General features: G+C 42.4%; 1 protein-coding gene across 5 annotated transcripts in view; it reads left to right on the top strand.

Moving 5' to 3' along the window:
* Nucleotides 1-21,977, top strand: part of Cep97 (centrosomal protein 97kDa) — a 153,795-nt gene extending 131,818 nt beyond the window's left edge. For all 5 annotated transcript variants that reach the window (XM_071668201.1, XM_071668204.1, XM_071668202.1 and 2 more), the window contains one exon: nucleotides 15,674-21,977. In XM_071668201.1, the coding sequence (XP_071524302.1) occupies nucleotides 15,674-16,390 (717 nt within the window). In that variant the 3' untranslated portion in view covers nucleotides 16,391-21,977. The remainder of the gene's footprint in view (nucleotides 1-15,673) is intronic.
* The last annotated feature ends 671 nt before the right edge of the window (nucleotides 21,978-22,648 follow it).

Raw genomic sequence — 22,648 nt, 5'->3', positions numbered from 1 at the left:
TGACTTGACCCACAACCCTACTGTACCTAATAACCTTGCTCTTATTCACATTTACTCTTAACTTTCTTCTTTCACACACTTTACCAAACTCAGTCACCAGCTTCTGCAGTTTCTCACATGAATCGGCCACCAGCGCTGTATCATCAGCGAACAACAACTGACTCACTTCCCAAGCTCTCTCATCCCCAACAGACTTCATACTTGCCCCTCTTTCCAAAACTCTTGCATTCACCTCCCTAACAACCCCATCCATAAACAAATTAAACAACCATGGAGACATCACACACCCCTGCCGCAAACCTACATTCACTGAGAACCAATCACTTTCCTCTCTTCCTACACGTACACATGCCTTACATCCTCGATAAAAACTTTTCACTGCTTCTAACAACTTGCCTCCCACACCATATATTCTTAATACCTTCCACAGAGCATCTCTATCAACTCTATCATATGCCTTCTCCAGATCCATAAATACTACATACAAATCCATTTGCTTTTCTAAGTATTTCTCACATACATTCTTCAAAGCAAACACCTGATCCACACATCCTCTACCACTTCTGAAACCACACTGCTCTTCCCCAATCTGATGCTCTGTACATGCCTTCACCCTCTCAATCAATACCCTCCCATATAATTTGCCAGGAATACTCAACAAACTTATACCTCTGTAATTTGAGCACTCACTCTTATCCCCTTTGCCTTTGTACAATGGCACTATGCACGCATTCCGCCAATCCTCAGGTACCTCACCATGAGTCATACATACATTAAATAACCTTACCAACCAATCAACCATACAGTCACCCCCTTTTTTAATAAATTCCACTGCAATACCATCCAAACCTGCTGCCTTGCCGGCTTTCATCTTCCGCAAAGCTTTTACTACCTCTTCTCTGTTTATTATTATTATTTTTATTTATTTTCATTTATTTTTTATACTTAATTACCGTCTCCCACATTAGTAAGGTAGCACAAGGAAACAGACGAAGAATGGCCCAACCCACCCACATTCACATGTATATACATAAACACCCTCAGATGCACATATACATACATATACATTTCAATGTATACATAAACAGACATATACATATATACACATGTGCCTATTCATACTTGCTGTTTTCATTCATTCCAGTCACCACCTTGCCACACAGGAAATAGCACAGACACACAGACACACACATATACACATACCGTGAGGTAGCGCCAGGAACAGACAAAAAAGGCCACATTGTTCACACTTCTAGCTGTCATGTGTAATGCACCAAAACCACAGCTCCCTTTCCACATCCAGGCCCACAGACCTTTCCATGGTTTACCCCAGATGCTTCACAAGCCATGGTTCAATCCATTGACAGCCCGTCGATCTCGGTATACCAAATCATTCTAATTGACTCTATTCCTTGCACACCTTTCACCCTCCTGTATGTTCAGGCCCTGATCACTCAAAATCTTTTTCACTCCATCCTTCCACCTCCAATTTGGTCTCCCGCTTCTCCTTCCCTCCACCTCTGATACACATATCCTGTTTGTCAATCTTTCCTCACTCATTCTCTCCATGTGACCAAACCATTTCAACACACCCTCTTCTGCTCTCTCAATTGCACTCCTTTTATTATCAAACATCTCTCTTGCCCTTTTCTCTACTTACTCGATCAAACCACCTCATGCTACTTATTGCCCTCAAACATTTCATTTCCAACACATCCACCCTCCTCCGCACAGCCCTATCTATAGCCCATGCCTCGCAGCCATATACCATTGTTAGAAATACTATTTCTTCAAACATACCTATTTTTGCTCTGAGATAACGTTCACACCTTCCACACACTCTTCACTGCTCCCAGAACCTACGCTCCCTCCCCCACCCTGTGACTCACTTCCGCTTCCATGGTTCGATAATTATTATTTTGTATTTCTTTATTGTACTTAATCGCTGTTTCCCGCATTAGCGAGGTAGCACCAGGAAACAGACGAAGAATGGCCCATCCTCTCATATGCACACTTATATACACCCTGCCACACAGGAAATTGCATCCCCCCCCTTCCCTTCAGTGAGGTAGTGCCAGGAAAAGACAAAAAAGGCCACATTCATTCACACTCAGTCTCTAGCTTTCATGTGTAATGCACCGAAACCACAGCTCCTTATCCACATCCAAGCCCTACAGACCTTTCCATGGTTGACCCTAGATGCTTCACATGCCCTGGTTCAGTTCATTGACAGCACGTCAACCCTGGTATAGAACATCATTCCGATTCACTCTATTCCTTGCTCGACTCTCACCCTCCTGCATGATCAGGCCCCGATCACACAAAATCTTTTCACTCCATCCTTCCACCTCCAATTTGGTCTTCAGCTTCTCCTTGTTCCCTTCACCTCTGAAACATATATCCTCTGTCAATCTTTCCTCATTCATTCTCTCTATGTGACCAAACCATTTCAGTACACCCTCTTCTGCTTTCTCAGCCATACACTTTTTATTACCACACATCTCTCTTACCCTTTCATTACTTACTTGATCAAACCACCTCACACCACATGTTGTCAAACATTTCATTTCCAACATATCCACCCTCCTTCACACAATCCTATCTATAGCCCATGCCTCACAACCATATAACATTGTTGGAACCACTATTCCTTCAAACATACCCATTTTTGCTCTCCGAGATAACATTCTCACCCTTCAAACATTCTTCAATGCTCCTAGAACCTTCCCCCCCTCCCCCACTCTGTGACTCACTTCCTTTTCCATGGTTCCATCCACTGCTAAATCCACTCCCAGATATCTAAAACACTTCACTTCCTCCAGTTTTTCTGCATTCAAACTTACCTTCCATTTAACTTATCCCTCAACCCTACTGAACCTAACAACCTTGCTCTTATTCACATTAATCTCAGCTTTCTTCTTTCACACACTTTACCAAAATCAGCCACTAACTTCTGCAGTTTCTCACTCAAATCAGTAGCCAGGGCTGTATCATCAGCAAATAACAACTGTCTCACTTCCCAAGCCCTCTCATCCACAACACACTACATACTTGCCCCTCTCTCTTGCATTCACTTCCCGAACAACCACATCGATAAACAAATTAAACAACCACGGAGACATCACGCACCCCTGCCGCAAACCAACATTCACTGAGAACCAATCACTTTCCTCTCTTACTACTCATACACATGCCTTACATCCTCGATAAAAACTTTTCACTACTTCTAGCAACTTACCTCCCACACCATATACTCTTAATACCTTCCATAGAGCATCTCTATCAACTCTTATCATATGCCTTCTCCATAACCATAAATGCTACATACAAATCCATCCGTTTTTTTAAGTATTTCTCACATACATTCTTCAAAGCAAACACCTGATTTACAGATCCTCTACCACTTCTGACACCACACTGCTCTTCCCCAGTCTAAAGCTCTGTAAATGCCTTTACCCTCTCAATCAATACCCTCCCATATAATTTCCCAGGAATACTCAGCAAACTTATACCTCTGTAATTTTGAACGCTCACCATTATCCCATTTCCCTTTATACAATAGCACTATGCATGCATTCCGCCAATCCTCAGGCACTTCACTATGAACCATACTTACACTGAATATCCTTACCAGCCAGTCAACAACACAGTCACCTCCCTTTTTGATAAATTCCACTGCAATACTGTCCATACCTGCCACCTTGCTGGCTTTCATCTTCGCAAAGCTTTCACTACCTCTTCTATGTTTACCAAACCATTCTCCCCGACCCTCTCACTTTGCACACCACCTCGACCAAAACATCCTTTATCTGCCACTCTATCATCAAACTTATTCAACAAACCTTCAAAATACTCATTCCATCTCCTTTTCACATCACCACTACTTGTTATTGCCTCCCCATTAGGCCCCCTTCACTGATGTTCCCATTTGTTCTCTTGTCTTATGCACTTTATTTACCTCCTTTCGAAACGTCTTTTATTCTTCGGAGAATTTAATGATACTCTCTCACCCTAACTCTCATTTGCTCTCTTTTTCACCTTTTGCACCTTTCTCTTGACCTCCTGCCTCTTTCTTTCATACATTTACCAGTCATTTGCATTTCTTCCCTGCAAAAATCATCCAAATGCCTCTCTCTTCTCTTTCAATAACAATCTTACTTCTTCATCCCACCACTCACTACCCTTTCTAATCTGCCCACCTCCCATCTTTCTCATGCCACAAGCATCTTGTGCACAAGCCATCACTGCTTCCCTAAATACATCCCATTCCTCCCCTACTCCCCCTATTACTATTATTATTAATATTATTGAATCATCTGGGGTAAACTATAGATAGGTCTTTGGGGCATGGATATGGAAAGGGTGCTGTGGTTTTGGTGCATTACACATTACAACTAGAGACTGAACTGAGTGTGAATGAATGTGGCCTTTTTTTGTGTTTTCCTGGCACTACCTCACTGTGTGTGTGTGTGTGTGTGTGTGTGTGGGGGGGGGGGGGGATGCTATTTCCCGTGTGGTGAGGTGTATATGAGTGGTGCTACGTCATTGGAGGGAGAATGCTATTTCATGTGTGGCAGGGTGATCACAGGAATGGATGAAAGCAGCAAGTATGAATATGTACATGTCTATATATGTATATGTCTGTGTATGTATATGTATGTATACTTTGAAATGTATATGTATGTGTATGTGCATGTGTGGGTGTTTTATGTATGTACATGTTTATATAGGTGGATTGGGCCATTCCTCGTCTGTTTCCTTGCGCTACCTTGCAAACACAGGAGACAGCATCAAAGTATGATAAATATGAAATGTTTCATTTTATTTATTTATTATACTTTGTCGATGGCTCCCGCATTAGCGAGGTAACACAAGGAAACAAATGAAAGAATGGCCCAACCCACCCACATACACATGTATATACACACATGCCCACACACACACATATACATACCTACATATACATACATACATATACATGTACATACATACTTATACATACACAGACATATTCATATATGCACATGCACATATTCATACTTGCTGCCTTCATCCATTTCCATCGCCACCTCGCCACACATGAAATGGTACGCCCCCTCCCCCGCGCACGCGTGAGGTAGCGCTAGGAAAAGACAACAAAGGCCACATTCGCTCACGCTCAGTCTCTAGCTTTCATGTATAATGCACCAAAACCATAGCTCCCTTTCCACATCTAGGCCCCACAAAACTTTCCATGGTTTACCTTAGACACTTCATATGCCCTAGTTCAATCCATTGACAACATGTCGACCCCGGTATACCACAGCATTCCAGTTCACTCCATTCCTTTCTCACCTTTCACCCTCCTGTATGTTCAGGCCCCGATCGCACAAAATCTTTTTCACTCCATCCTTCCACCTCCAATTTGGTCTCCCACTTATCCTCGTTCCCTCCACCTCTGACACATATATCCTCTGTCAATCTTTCCTCTCTCATTCTCTATATGTCACCAAACTATTTCAGAACACTCTCTTCTGCTCTCTCAACTACACTCTTTTTATTTCCATACATCTCTCTTACCTTTTCATTACTTACTCGATCTAACCTCCTCACACCACATTTTGTCCTCAAACATATCATTTCCAACACATCCACCCTCCTCTGCACAACCCTATCGATATCCCACACCTTGCAACCATATAACATTGTTGGAACCACTATTCCTTCAAACATACCCATTTTTCTCTCCAAAATAACGTTCTCGCCTTCCACACATTCTTCAACGCTCCCAGAACCTTCGCCCTCTCCCCCACCCTGTGACTCATTTCCGCTTCCATGGTTCCATCCGCTGCTAAGTTCACTCCCAGTCACCAGTTTCGGCAGTTTCTCACCCAAATCAGCCACCAGCGCTTGTATCATCAGTGAACAACTGACTCACTTCCCAAGCCCTCTCATCCACAACAGACTGCATACTTGCCCCTCTCCAAAACTCTTGCATTCACCTCCCTAAAAAAAACCATCCATTAATAAATCAACAACCATGGGGACATCACGCACCCCAGCCGCAAACCGACATTCACTGGGAACCAATAACTTTCCTCTCTTCCTACTCGTACACATGCCTTACAACCTCGATAAAACTTTTCACTGCTTTTAGCAACTTTCTTTCCTCACCATGTACTCTGAATTGTTATTATTGTTGTTATTATTATTATTATTATTATTTTTTTTTTTTTTTATACTTTGTCGCTGTCTCCCGCGTTTGCGAGGTAGCACAAGGAAACAGACGAAAGAAATGGCCCAACCCCCCCCCATACACATGTATATACATACGTCCACACACGCAAATATACATACCTACACAGCTTTCCATGGTTTACCCCAGACGCTTCACATGCCTTGATTCAATCCACTGACAGCACGTCAACCCCAGTATACCACATCGCTCCAATTCACTCTATTCCTTGCCCTCCTTTCACCCTCCTGCATGTTCAGGCCCCGATCACACAAAATCTTTTTCACTCCATCTTTCCACCTCCAATTTGGTCTCCCTCTTCTCGTTCCCTCCACCTCCGACACATATATCCTTTTGGTCAATCTTTCCTCACTCATTCTCTCCATGTGCCCAAACCACTTCAAAACACCCTCTTCTGCTCTCTCAACCACGCTCTTTTTATTTCCACACATCTCTCTTACCCTTACGTTACTCACTCGATCAAACCACCTCACACCACACATTGTCCTCAAACATCTCATTTCCAGCACATCCATCCTCCTGCGCACAACTCTATCCATAGCCCACGCCTCGCAACCATACAACATTGTTGGAACCACTATTCCTTCAAACATACCCATTTTTGCTTTCCGAGATAATGTTCTCGACTTCCACACATTCTTCAAGGCCCCCAGAATTTTCGCCCCCTCCCCCACCCTATGATCCACTTCCGCTTCCATGGTTCCATCCGCTGCCAGATCCACTCCCAGATATCTAAAACACTTCACTTCCTCCAGTTTTTCTCCATTCAAACTCACCTCCCAATTGACTTGACCCTCAACCCTACTGTACCTAATAACCTTGCTCTTATTCACATTTACTCTTAACTTTCTTCTTCCACACACTTTACCAAACTCAGTCACCAGCTTCTGCAGTTTCTCACATGAATCAGCCACCAGCGCTGTATCATCAGCGAACAACAACTGACTCACTTCCCAAGCTCTCTCATCCCCAACAGACTTCATACTTGCCCCTCTTTCCAAAACTCTTGCATTTACCTCCCTAACAACCCCATCCATAAACAAATTAAACAACCATGGAGACATCACACACCCCTCCCGCAAACCTACATTCACTGAGAACCAATCACTTTCCTCTCTTCCTACACGTACACATGCCTTACATCCTCGATAAAAACTTTTCACTGCTTCTAACAACTTTCCTCCCACACCATATATTCTTAATACCTTCCACAGAGCATCTCTATCAACTCTATCATATGCCTTCTCCAGATCCATAAATGCTACATACAAATCCATTTGCTTTTCTAAGTATTTCTCACATACATTCTTCAAAGCAAACACCTGATCCACACATCCTCTACCACTTCTGAAACCATTTAAATTTTGTTTGTGGATGGGGTTGTTGGGAGGGAATACAGAGTTTTGGAGAGAGGGGCAAGTATGCATTTTGTCTGTGGATGAGAGTGCTTGGGAAGTGAGTCTGTTTTGTTCTCTGATGATTACAAATGCTGAGGTGATCGGGCTTGAGAAACGGCAGAAGTGTGACTTAGTTTGGGTAACGTGTTGTGACAGAAGAAAGACTGAGATAAATGTTGAATAAGAGCAAGGTTGTTAGGTTCAGTCGGGTTGAGGACACGTTTATTGGGAGGTAAGTTTGAATGGAGAAAAAACTGGTCGAAGTGAAGTGTTTTAGTTATTGGGAGTGGATTTGGCTTGTGGATTGGAACCATGGAAGTGGAAGTGAATCACAGATTGGAGGATGGGGATGAAGGTTTGGAGCATTGAAGAATGTTTGAAGAGAGAACGTTATCTCGGAGAGAAAAAATGGGTATGTTAGAATAGTGGTTCCAACAATGTTATATGGTTGCAAGGGATGGGCTATGATAAAGTTGTGTGAGGAAAGTGGATGTGGTGAAATGAAATGTTTAAGGATATTAATTTGGTGTGAGTTGGTTTGATCGAGTAAGTAATGAAAACGGGTAAGAGAGATGTGTGGTAATAAAAAGGGTGTGGTTGATGAGAGAGTGAGCAGAAGCGGGTATATTGAATGGTTGGTTCAAGAGTGTATTTGAAATGGTTGGTACTAGGAGTGAATGAGTGAGGGAAAAATTTTGACAGAAGTGGATATATGTGTCACAGGTGAAGGGAAAGAGGAGAAGTGGAGTGAGACCAAATTGGATGGGAGGAAAGATGGAGTGGAAAGATTCTGAGTAATCGGGGCTTGAATATAAGGAGGTGGAAAGCCATTGCAGAAATAGAGCGAATTGGAATGATGTGGACTACTCCTGGGGTCCACGTTGCTGTCTTGGATTGAACAGGCATGTGACGATTCTGGGGTAAACCATGGATAGTTTTGTGGGGCATGGATGTAGATAAAGGGGGCTTGATGGAGCTGTTGTTTCAGTGCATCACAGAAGAAAAGCTAGATGTGTGTGAATGATTGTGGCCTTTGTTAATCTTTTCTAGCTCACCTCTGTGCACTCGGGGGAGCGGGGTCCATTTCATGTGTGGCAGTTGTGCAACAGGAATGGATGAAGGCAGCAAGAAGGATATGTATATGTTTTTATGTGTGTATGTCTGTGTTTGTATATGTTTGTATACTTAGGAAATGTATAGGTTTGTATATGTGGTGTGTGGGCATTTATGTTTAGACATGTGTATGTGGGTGGGGTTACGGCTATTCTTTGTTCTGTTTCCTTGTGCTACCTCACTGGACGTGCGAGACAGCGACTAAGTATCATTTCAATTATACATACATATGCAGACACATATATACACATTGTACATAATCCTTACTTGCTGCCTTCATCATTCCCATTGCCACTCCACATAATGAATGTCTCCCCCCTCCCACCGTGTGTTCGTAAGGTATTTATAATTTTTTTATTTTATGGTTATTATTATTTGATTATTATTTTATTATTATTATTATTATTATTTTTTTTTTTTTTTTTTTTTGCCGCTGTCTCCCGCGTTTGCGAGGTAGCGCAAGGAAACAGATGAAGAAAAAGGCCCAACCCCCCCCCTACACATGTATATACATACTGTCTCACACACGCAAATATACATACCTACACAAGCTTTCATGTTTACCCCGAAGCCTTTCACATGCCTTGATTCCAATCCACGGACCGCTCGTCAACCCCGGTATACCACATCGCTCCTATTACTCTATTCCTTGCCCCTCATTTCACCTCTGCTTGTCAGCCCCGATCAACACCAAAATCTTTTTTCACCTCCATCTTTCCACTCCAATATGGCCTCCTCTTCTCAGGCGTTCCTCCCTCCGACACATATATCCTCATTGGTCAATCTTTCCTCCTCATTCTCCTCCATGTGACCAAAACATTTCAAAACACCCTCTTCTGGCTTTCTCACCACGCTTCTCTTTTTTTCTTCCCTACCTTCTTCTTTTTCTTCTCTTTTTGTCCTTTCCTTCTCCTTTTCTCTTCTTTTCTTTTTTTTCTTCTTTTTTTATTTCCACACTTCTCTCTTACCCTTACGTAGCTTACTCGATCATACCACTCACACCTCACTTTGTCCTGCAAACATCTCTTTTCCGCCATCTCATTCCTCCTGCGCACAACTCTATCTTTAGTCCTCGCCTCGCAACCATACAAAAATTGTTGGAACACTATTCCTTTCTAACATACCATTTTTGCCTTCCGAGGGATTAAGGTTCCGACTTCCACACATTCTTCAAGGCTCCCAGATTTTCGCCCCTCCCCCACCCTATGATCCACTTCGCTCCATGTTTTCCATCCGCTGCCGATCCACTCCCAGATATCTAAAACAATTCACCTTCCTCCAGTTTTTCTCCATGCAAACTCACCTCCCATTGACTTGACCACAACCCTACTGTACCTATTAACCTTTTGCTCTTATCCATTTACTCTTAACTTTCTCATTCACACACCTTTACCACTAGTTCACAGCTTCTGCAGTTTCTCCATAATCGGCACCAGCGCTGTATCATCAGCGAACAAAACTGACTCACTTCCCAAGCTCTCTCATCCCCAACAGACTTCATACTTGCCCCTCTTTCACAAAACTCTTGCATTCACCTATAACAATACCCATCCATAAACAAATTAAACAACCTGGGACATACACACCCCTGCCCAAACCCCCCATTCACTAAAGAACCAATCCCCTTTCCTCTCTTCCCTACCAAAAAACAAAAGGCCTTACACCCCTGAAAAAAACTTTTCCCCTCCTTTTTAAAAACCCTTCCCCCCCAAAACCAATATTCTTAATAACCTTCCAAGGCATCTCTATAAATCTATCATATGCCTTCTCCAAACCATAAATCCATACAAATCCATTCTTTTTTTAAAGTATTTCCCCACAAAACATTCTTAAAAGAAAACCCCCTGTTTTACAAATCCTCTCCCAATTCCCTAAACCCCAAACTTTTGCTCTTCCCCGCTAATGCTCTGTAATGCCCTTTACCCTCTCAAAAAATTTACCCCCCCCAAAAAAATTTCCCCCCGGGAATATAAACCAAAAAAAACCCTCTGAAAATTTGGAACTCCCCCTTACCCCCTTCCCCCTTTTACAAAACCACATGCAGCATTCCCCCCAAACCCTCAGGACCTTCCCCATAAAACCATCCTTACAAAAAAACCTTCCCAAAACCAAACCCAACCACAGTCACCCCCTTTTTTAAAAAATTTCCACTGCAATACCCCCAAAAACCTCCCCTCCCTTGCGGCTTTATCCCCGAAAAAGTTTCCCATACCCCCTTCCCCTTTTAAACCAAACCTTTTTTCCCCCCCCTCTCACTTTGCACCCCACCCCCCGCCCAAAAACATCCTTTATCTCCCTTTTTCATCAAATTATTAAACCCAAAACCTTCAAAATACTCTTTCCCCATTCCTTTTCACTCACCACTACTTGTTATTGCCCCCCCATTAGGCCCCCTTCACTGATTTTCCCCAATTTGTTCTTTTGGTTTTTATGCCCTTTATTTACCTCCCTTTTGGAACGTTTTTTTTCTTCGGAGAATTTTTAAAATACTTCTCACCCTAAAAAACCTCTTTGCTCTCTTTTTCCCCCCCTTTTGCACCCTTTTTCTTTCCCCCCTGCCCCTTTTTTCATACATTTACCAGTCATTTTGCATTTCTTCCCCGCAAAAATCATCCAAAAGCCTCTTCTTTCTCTTTCAATTTAACCCAAACTTTTTCTTCATCCCCAACCCCCCCCACTACCCTTTTTAAAACTGCCCACCTTTCCCCTCTTTCTCATGCCACAAGCATTTTTTTGCACAAGGGCCCTCACTGTTCCCCAAAATTCCCCTCCCAAATTTCCCACCCCTTTTTCCCCCCTTTTTCTTTTTATTAATTTATTTGGAAACAAACTGGGGTTTAAATAAAAGATTTGGTCTTTGGGATGGAAAATGGAAAATTTTTGCGTGGTTTTGGTGCTTACACCCTTCCCAAATAGAGACTGAAACCGGGGGTGTGAAAGAATGTGGCCTTTTTTTTTGGGGTTTTTTCCCGGCAAATACCTCACTGTGGTTTGTTGTGTGTGTGTGGTTGGGGGGGGGGGGGGGAGCCTTTTTCCCTGGGGTAGGTGTTTTTTAGTTGGGGCTTTTCTCGTCCCTTGGAAAGGGGGAATGCTATTTCTTTGTTGGCAGGGTGATCACAGGAATTTTGGGTGAAAAGCAGCAAGTATGAAAATTTAACCCTGTCCCATATATGTAAAATGTCTGGTATGTATAAAGTTTTTATACCCTTTTAAATGTATATGTATGTTATGTGCATGTTGGGTGTTTTAAGTAAAGTTTCATGTTTTTTTTGGTGGATTGGGCCATTCCCCTCTGTTTTTGCGTACCTTGCAAACACAGGAGGAAAACTCAAAGTAGATAAATTTTTAAATGTTTCATTTTATTTATTTTTTTATACTTTTGGGTTTGATGGCTCCCCCCCATTAGCAGGGGGAACACAAGGGGGAAAAAAATGAAAGAATGGCCCAAAACCCCCCCACATTTCACATGTAAATACACCAATGCCCACAACACAAAATATCATACCTAAATTCATACATACATATACATGTTTCATAAATACTTATACATACCAGACATATTCATATATTTCACATGCACATATTTATACTTTTCTTTCCTTCATCCATTTCCCCCCACCTTTGCCCCACCCTGAAATGGGACGCCCCCCCCCCCGCGGGACCTTTAGGGTAGCGCTAAAAAAACCCAAAAAAGGCCACATTCGCTTTACGCCAGTCTCTAGCCCTTTTTGTATAATGCACCAAAAAATAGGCTCCCTTTTTCCCCAAATTTTGGCCCCACAAAACTTTCCATGGTTTCCTTAAGACACTTCATATGCCCTAGTTTTAAAACCATGACAACAAAGTCGACCCGGTATAACCAAAAGCATTCCCGTTTTACTCCAATTCCTTTCCACCTTTCACCCCCTGTAAAGTTCAGGCCCCCATCCGGGACAAAAACTTTTTCACCCATCCTTTTTCCCCCAAAATTTTGGGCCCCAAAATTTTTCCCCGTTCCTCCCCCTTGAAACATATATCCTCTGTCAATTTTCCCCTCTCATTCTCTATATTTTCCCCCCAAAACTATTTTTTGAAAACTCTCTTCTGCCTTCAAAATACACTCTTTTTATTTCCCCCTACTCTCTCTTAAACCCTTTTTATTACTTAACCCATCTAACCCCTAAAACCACATTTTGTCCCCCAAACATATCATTTCCAAAACATCCACCCTCCTGCGCACAACTCTATCCATAGCCCACGCCTCGCAACCATACAACATTGTTGGAACCACTATTCCTTCAAACATACCCATTTTTGCTTTCCGAGATAATGTTCTCGACTTCCACACATTCTTCAAGGCCCCCAGAATTTTCGCCCCCTCCCCCACCCTATGATCCACTTCCGCTTCCATGGTTCCATCCGCTGCAGATCCACTCCAGATATCTAAAACACTTCACTTCCTCCAGTTTTTCTCCATTCAAACTCACCTCCCAATTGACTTGACCCTCAACCCTACTGTACCTAATAACCTTGCTCTTATTCACATTTACTCTTAACTTTCTTCTTCCACACACTTTACCAAACTCAGTCACCAGCTTCTGCAGTTTCTCACATGAATCAGCCACCAGCGCTGTATCATCAGCGAACAACAACTGACTCACTTCCCAAGCTCTCTCATCCCCAACAGACTTCATACTTGCCCCTCTTTCCAAAACTCTTGCATTTACCTCCCTAACAACCCCATCCATAAACAAATTAAACAACCATGGAGACATCCACACCCCTCCGCAAACCTACATTCACTGAGAACCAATCACTTTCCTCTCTCCTACACGTACACATGCCTTACATCCTCGATAAAAACTTTTCACTGCTTCTAACAACTTCCTCCCACACCATATATTCTTAATACCTTCCACAGAGCATCTCTATCAACTCTATCATATGCCTTCTCCAGATCCATAAATGCTACATACAAATCCATTTGCTTTTCTAAGTATTTCTCACATACATTCTTCAAAGCAAACACCTGATCCACACATCCTCTACCACTTCTGAAACCACACTGCTCTTCCCCAATCTGATGCTCTGTACATCCTTCACCCTCTCAATCAATACCCTCCCATATATTTACCAGAATACTCAACAAACTTATACCTCTGTAATTTGAGCACTCACTCTTATCCCCTTTGCCTTTGTTACAATGGCACTATGCACGCATTCCGCCAATCCTCAGGCACCTCACCATGAGTCATACATACATTAAATAACCTTACCAACCAGTCAACAATACAGTCACCCCTTTTTTAATAAATTCCACTGCAATACCATCCAAACCTGCTGCCTTGCCGGCTTTCATCTTCGCAAAGCTTTCACTACCTCTTCTCTGTTTACCAAATCATTTTCCCTAACCCTCTCACTTTGCACACCACCTCGACCAAAACACCCTATATCTGCCACTCTATCATCAAACACATTCAACAAACCTTCAAAATACTCACTCCATCTCCTTCTCACATCACCACTACTTGTTATCGCCTCCCCATTTGCGCCCTTCACTGAAGTTCCCATTTGCTCCCTTGTCTTACGCACTTTATTTACCTCCTTCCAGAACATCTTTTTATTCTCCCTAAAATTTAATGATACTCTCTCACCCCAACTCTCATTTGCCCTTTTTTTCACCTCTTGCACCTTTCTCTTGACCTCCTGTCTCTTTCTTTTATACATCTCCCACTCAATTGCATTTTTTCCCTGCAAAAATCGTCCAAATGCCTCTCTCTTCTCTTTCACTAATACTCTTACTTCTTCATCCCACCACTCACTACCCTTTCTGATCAACCCACCTCCCACTCTTCTCATGCCACAAGCATCTTTTAGCAATTCATCACTGATTCCCTAAATACATCCCATTCCTCCCCCACTCCCCTTGCTTCCATTGTTCTCACCTTTTTCCATTCTGTACTCAGTCTCTCCTGGTACTTCCTCACACAGGTCTCCTTCTCAAGCTCACTTACTCTCGCCACCCTCTTCACCCCAACATTCACTCTTCTTTTCTGAAAACCCATACAAATCTTCACCTTAGCCTCCACAAGATAATGATCAGACATCCCTCCAGTTGCACCTCTCAGCACATTAACATCCAAAAGTCTCTCTTTCGCACGCCTGTCAATTAACACGTAATCCAATAACGCTCTCTGGCCATCTCTCCTACTTACATAAGTATACTTATGTATATCTCGCTTTTTAAACCAGGTATTCCCAATCATCAGTCCTTTTTCAGCACATAAATCTACAAGCTCTTCACCATTTCCATTTACAACACTGAACACCCCATGTATACCAATTATTCCCTCAACTGCCACATTACTCACCTTTGCATTCAAATCACCCATCACTATAACCCGGTCTCGTGCATCAAAACCACTAACACACTCATTCAGCTGCTCCCAAAACACTTGCCTCTCTTGATCTTTCTTCTCATGCCCAGGTGCATATGCACCAATAATCACCCACCTCTCTCCATCAACTTTCAGTTTTACCCATATTAATCGAGAATTTACTTTCTTACACTCTATCACATACTCCCACAACTCCTGTTTCAGGAGTATTGCTACTCCTTCCCTTGCTCTTGTCCTCTCACTAACCCCTGACTTTACTCCCCAGACATTCCCAAACCACTCTTCCCCTTTACCCTTGAGCTTCGTTTCACTCAGAGCCAAAACATCCAGGTTCCTTTCCTCAAACATACTACCTATCTCTCCTTTTTTCACATCTTGGTTACATCCACACACATTTAGGCACCCCACTCTGAGCCTTCGAGGAGGATGAGCACTCCCCGCGTGACTCCTTCTTCTGTTTCCCATTTTAGAAAGTTAATACAAGGAGGGGAGGATTATTATTATTATTATTATTATTATTATTATTATTATTATTATTATTATTATTTCAGGTCGGACAACTTCAGGAGTCATTGTCAATGGTTACACAAGTGATGAATGCATTTTGCAACCTGCCAGGATCACAATCACTACTCACTATGTCTCAGTCCAGTGGGTCTGGTCATGAGAGGTCACCAGGGGGAGCTGATTCACCACCTTCCCAGAGTGCTGCAGCAGCTTCAGTCCCTCTCAGTGAATCTGTAACCTCACTTACACACTCTATTCGTGCCCTAACGACCTCAATTGTGAAATCTCCTTCAAATCAGAATGACAATAGGGCTTGTAGTGAGATAACTGGTGCTGTTGCTGGTAAATGTGATGATAGTTCAAAGGCTCACTGTGATAATAACAGTTGTGGGGATCCATTAAGTGATGGTTCAGAGGGAACTCCTGTGGCTTGCCAAAAGCAGCCACCTCATTTAGATCATTTCATGAACATAGAAATGGTTAACTCTGTGGCTTCAGTAGCATCGGCTGATCTCAACTCAACAGCTTTAGATGCATCCACTCTCTCTGTTGATTCAACTGAGGGTGGTGAAGCAGACATGACTGGCCGTGATGAAGCTGAGCTCTCGGAATCAAGTCAGTCATCCCTGTCTGGAAGTTTCTCTGGAAGCCACTCAGGCACTCAGTCTGAAGGTGCTCGACAAGCTGCAAGCCAAGGCCCACCCAGACCGTCCTCCTTGCCGGTTCCACGGCCACATACTCCTCGCACCACTGCCTCTTGACCCCTGTGCCCCCAACCTTCATTAGCCCTCCACCCTACCCAGTTTCCCACTGTACGCCCTGCTCCCCGTGCTATCCAGCACTATGCCACTGCTCTCTTATCATCGGTGCTCACTGATCTCACAATACCTGCTGGTCAGAAGCCTTGTTAAACCCAAAGGAGAGAGATATGTAAGTCAAAATATGGTGAGATTCATAGTTAAGGAATTAGTTTAATTCAAATAATCCCAGTTCATGGTTACATTTTTTATGACACCATTATAGCTACAAAATAATATTTTTTTTATTTTGCCAGGTATTCTCTAGTCACAAGTCAGTTGAATTTTCTCTGTAAATCATGCACAAAATGATAAAGATAGTAGCCACTAAACTGCTGAGGAATGCAGGGAAATGAGGGAAATATCATTAATAAAAAAAGTTTTTAATTTCCGCAGAGTGAAATTAGATGGGTTTCAGGTTACCAGATTTACACTGACACAAATACACATGCAAACTAACTTAAACACACATATATGCTATTACATATTATATTATCATACAATCCATTTTATGGGGCTGCTGCAACCTCTAGGCTGCCTTGTATGCAAAATTGGGAAAGTCAGAAGCAAGGATGTCCTGTACGAGACTTTACACCTATCCATCTGTTGATGATGATAAAGTCTCACAGAAGGTGACCTTTCACCTCCAGAGTAACTGCTTGCAGGGAGAGTCATGTAACTCCAAATGCATTTACATATAGGGCTTATCAAGCAGTCAGGGGAACTATGGCACAAACAAAGGGGCCTGACTGTACTTGTTGGACTAGCAAATTTTGTTTGTTCGGGAGATATGCCACCTGGAGTGAAAGAGTCCTGACAAATAGTTTGATGAAAAGTGGGGGTTATTGAAATCTTTGCATAAGATAAAGTGCAGCAAGGTGGCAGGAGTGGATGGGATTGCAATGGAGTTTTTCAAGAAAGTGGGTGACAGTGCTGTGGATTAGTTAGTCGGACTATCCAACACTTGTATAGCCCAAAGTGAGGTGGCTGAAGACTAGCACAATGCATATGAAGTGCCATTATATAAAGGCAAAGAAGTAATTGTGAATGTTTGAATTACAGATTTATAGTTTTGTTGAGTATTCATCAAAAGGTTATGGGAGAAAGTTGATTGAGAGGGTGGTTGCATTCCCAAAAAATCGGATTGGAGAGGAACACTGTGGTCTCAGAAGAATAGAGAGTATGTGGAATCTTTCCTGCGAGGTCATGACTGGAACAGAAGAAGAAAGGCTGCATCTGCTCACATTCATTTTCCAGACTTAGTCACCAACCTCTGCACTTTCAGATGGGTAAGTATGCAGTCTGTAGGGAATGAAGGGGCTTAGGAAGTTAGTTGTTTGCTGATGACACATCACTGGTGGTAGATTCAAGTGAGAAACTGCTGAAGTTATTGATTGAGTTTGGGGAGAATGTGTGAAAGGAGAAAGTTGAGAGTAAATATAGATAAAAGCAAGGCTATTAGGCTTAGTTGGGTAGAAGGATAGGTTGTTTGGGTTGTGAATTTGAATGGAGAAAATTTGGAGAAGTGTTTTAGGTACCAGGGATTAGACATCGCAGCAAATGGAACTATGGATGCACAATTGTTTTCAGGTGGGAGAGAGGGCATTGAGTAATGTGTGTAAAGAGAGGTCAGTATCTGGGAAGGTGAAAATGGATATATTTGAAGGTATAAAAGTCCCATCAGTGTTTATTGATGAGAGGCGTGGGCTATAGATGAGAATTTATAGAAGAGAATGGAAGTGCTGGACGTTAAATGTTGTAGGATGATATGTGGTGTGAGTACAAAAAAGATGTGATAATAAAAAATGTGGTTGAGAGCTGAAGAAGGTGTGCTAAGATGGTTTTGGACATATGTAGAAAATTGATGAGGTGAGATTGACTAAGTGGGTATATGTGCCAGAAGTGGAGGTGACAAGAAGTGGGAGACTATCGTAGAAGGAAGGATATATATATAGGGTGAGTCATCGGATGTGGGAGTGAGTGAAGGTTCTTAGAGCATTGAAGAATGTGTGGAAAGAGAGAATGTTATCTTGGAAAGCAAAACTGGGTATGTTTGAAGGAATAGTAGTCCCAACAATATTATTTGGTTGCAAGGCATGGCCTAGAGATAAGGTTGTACAGAGGGTGGATGTGTTGTAAATGAAATGTTTAAGGACAATATGTTGTGTGAAGTGGTTTGATCAAATAAGCAATGAAAAGGTAAGAAAGATGTGTGGTAATAAAAAGAGTGTGGTTCAGAGAGCAGAAGAGGGAGTGTTGAAATGGTTTGGACACTTGGAGAGAATGAGTGAGGAAAGTTTGACAAAGAGGATATACGTGTCAGAGGTGGAGGGAACAAGAAGCAGGAGACCAAATTGGAGGTGGAAGGATGGAGTGAAAAAGATTTTGAGCAATCGGGGCCTGAACATGCAGGAGTGTGAGGTGTGCAAGGAATAGTGAATTGGAATGAGTGATATACCGAGGTCGATGTGCTGCCAATGGCCTGGGTGGCCTGGATGTGGGTAGGGAGTTGTGGTTCAGGTGCATTACACATGACAGCTAGAGGCTGAGTGTAAACAAGTGTGGCCTTTTGTCAGTTTTTCTGGTGCTACTTTACTGGCGCAGGGGATGGTAATGCTGTTTCCTGTAAGATGGGGTGGCACCGGGAAGGGATGAAAGCAAGTAAGTATGAATATGTACATGTGTATACATGTGTATGTGTATGTATATGTTGATATGTGTATGGACATGTATGTATGTGTATGTGGGAAGTATTCTTTCTCCCCTATCCCCAGGGGATGTTTGGATCAGGTGTTTGCATTTAAGAATGTGTGTGAGAAATACTTAGAAAAACAGATGGATTTGTATGTAGCATTTATGGATCTGGAGAAGGCATATGATAGGGTTGATAGGGATGCATCTTGGAAGGTCTTAAGAGTATATCGTGTGGGAGGTAACCTGCCAGAAGCTGTGAACATTTTTTACCAAGGATGAATCCAGATTTCTCCCTGTAGTGGAAAGAAAATAAGACAAAACCGCTCACCATCAGTACAGATCAGAAAACAACTCAAAACTATAAATAACACCATCAGTAACCTAATCAGTGAAAAACAGCTGCAAACTGGTGCTCCATACTGAACACATGTGAATCACAGGACCCACAGAAACCACCTTTAGCACACTTTAAAGAAGATCCACAATTACCGCACCAATCCACCTCCAACTCCTGAATCAATCCTGACTCATTTCAATGAAACCCCTACTCATAAAGAAAACAGAGATACTCAGGAGGCCCTATTCAAAAATCATCCACAACCCAATGTGACACCTAAACAGAAATGTCATGAAAAACCTACACAAAACCCATCCAAAAATAACTGCCACTCATCCTTCACTTCCACTGTTACAGCCAAGGCTAATAAAACCTTAAAGAACTCAATGATAACATATCCAGCTTTCGCAGAAAACACTGTGGACCAGTTGCAGTCCAAGCACTTACAGATATTGCCAGCTTCTCCTGGGTACATAACAAAATCCCTAATATCTGGAAACTTGCTAACATGATACTAGTCTTAAAACCTTCCAGACCACCCAACTCTATCTCCTACTGCCCTGTATCACTCCTATCCTCAGTATCCAAACACTGAAAACTGATCCATAGCAGACTCAAATGAAATATTCCACTCTCACCACAACATGGATTCATACCCAAAAATTCCATCAAAATGTTACAAATTGACTTCACATTAGTTATCCTAAATGGTTTTAACCAATCACCTCCCCTTCCACCTTCCTCTCCACACAGCACTTGTAACAATAGGCATCAGCAAAGAATTTATCATTATTGCCCAACAAATCCTCAAATGAAAGGTATTCAACATCACCCTTCACTGCTGTAACAAAAAGTGGTTGGCCAATTTCATAACCCACTGCCAAAGTGGCTTCACCTCTAAACACCTTTAAACTGTACATTAGAGTTCCCCAAAGAGCAGTTTTTTCTCAAACCCTCCTAAGTCTTCCCCACATGACCTTCTATTACCTCTAACAAACCAAAACCTTGCTTCTTTACACTTCATTCTTTCTCCTCTTTTTGCATCCCATTGTATCCTTGACTTGACCCCTTCGCAGAAGATTTCATAAAACCACATAAAATACTAGGTTATACTTTTGTGGTACAACTTTGTTTTTTCCCCAGTCTACATTTCGTATAACTTAATCATCTCTGTAAAGTTGGCTTTACTTATTTTCTCTTTGGGCCTCGTGCTTCATCTGATCCTATGTATGCATTTGTATTTACCTATTTACATGAGCTTATCTTGTGAGTGATAAGGCACCTTTGGTGCAGTCATATTATCGTCGCTGGATGAAATGGAGTGCTGTCTTTCAAGGAACTTTTGATTCCAAAGGAGTTCATCATTCATCTCCTTTTGATTGGAGTGTAATCTAGAAATTGCAGGGGCCCTTTGGTCATGTGAAAGGGGTCTTAGGGTTGTATGATCAGTGACTGAAATATATGTTTGAGGACAATATGTGGCGTGAGGTGGTTTGACTGAGTAAGTAATGAAAGGGTAAGAGAGATGTGTGGTAATAAAAAGAGTGTGGTTGAGAGAGCAGAAGAGGGTGTTTTGAAATGGTTTGATCACATGGAGAAAATGAGTGAGGAAAGATTGACCAAGAGGATATATGTGTCGGAGGTGGAGGGAACGAGGAGAAGTGGGAGACCAAATTGGAGGTGGAAAGATGGAGTGAAAAAGATTTTGAGTGATCGGGGCCTGAACATGCAGGAGGGTGAAAGGCGGGCAAGGAATAGAGTGAATTGGATCGATGTGGTATACCGGGGTTGACGTGCTGTCAGTGGATTGAATCAGGGCATGTGAAGCGTCTGGGGTAAACCATGGAAAGTTGTGTGGGGCCTGGATGTGGAAAGGGAGCTGTGGTTTCGGGCATTATTGCATGATAGCTAGAGACTGAGTGTGAACGAATGGGGCCTTTGTTGTCTTTTCCTAGCGCTACCTCGCACACATGAGGGGGGAGGGGGATGGTATTACATGTGTGGCAAGGTGGCGATGGGAATGAATAAAGGCAGACTGTGAATTGTGTGCATGGGTATATATGTATGTGTCTGTGTGTATATATATGTGTACATTGAGATGTATAGATATGTATATTTGCGTTGGTGGACGTGTATGTATATACATGTGTATGGGGTGGGTTGGGCCATTTCTTTCGTCTGTTTCCTTGTGCTACCTCGCAAACACGGGAGACAGCGACAAAGCAAAAATATATATATATATATATATCTTTTTTCTTTTAAACTATTCGCCATTTCCCGCGTTAGCGAGGTAGCATTAAGAACAGAGGACTGGGCCTTTGAGGGAATACCCTCACCTGGCCCCCTTCTCTGTTCCGTCTTTTGGAAAATTAAAAAAAAAACGAGAGGGGAGGATTTCCAGCCCCCCGCTCCCACCCCTTTTAGTCGCCTTCTACGACACGCAGGGAATACGTGGGAAGTATTCTTAATCCCCTATCCCCAGGGATATATATATATATATATATATATATATATATATATATATATATATATATGTATATGTATATATATATATATATATATATATATATATATATATATATATATATATTTTTTTTTTTTTTTTTTTTTTTTACTTTGTCGCTGTCTCCCGCGTTTGCGAGGTAGCGCAAGGAAACAGACGAAAGAAATGGCCCAACCCCCCCCATACACATGTATATACATACGTCCACACACTCAAATATACATACCTACACAGTGTTCCATGGTTTACCCCAGACGCTTCACAAGCCTTGATTCAATCCACTGACAGCACGTCAACCCCGGTATACCACATCGCTCCAATTCACTCTATTCCTTGCCCTCCTTTCACCCTCCTGCATGTTCAGGCCCCGATCACACAAAATCTTTTTCACTCCATCTTTCCACCTCCAATTTGGTCTCCCTCTTCTCCTTGCTCCCTCCACCTCCGACACATATATCCTCTTGGTCAATCTTTCCTCACTCATCCTCTCCATGTGCCCAAACCACTTCAAAACACCCTCTTCTGCTCTCTCAACCACTCTCTTTTTATTTCCACACATCTCTCTTACCCTTACGTTACTCACTCGATCAAACCCCCTCACACCACACATTGTCCTCAAACATCTCATTTCCAGCACATCCATCCTCCTGCGCACAACTCTATCCATAGCCCACGCCTCGCAACCATA

Source organism: Panulirus ornatus, chromosome 12 (genome assembly GCF_036320965.1).
Source record: "Panulirus ornatus isolate Po-2019 chromosome 12, ASM3632096v1, whole genome shotgun sequence".
Taxonomy (NCBI): domain Eukaryota; kingdom Metazoa; phylum Arthropoda; class Malacostraca; order Decapoda; family Palinuridae; genus Panulirus; species Panulirus ornatus.
The sequence above is the reverse complement of the archived record's forward strand: the minus strand, read 5'-3'. Positions and strand labels throughout refer to the sequence as shown.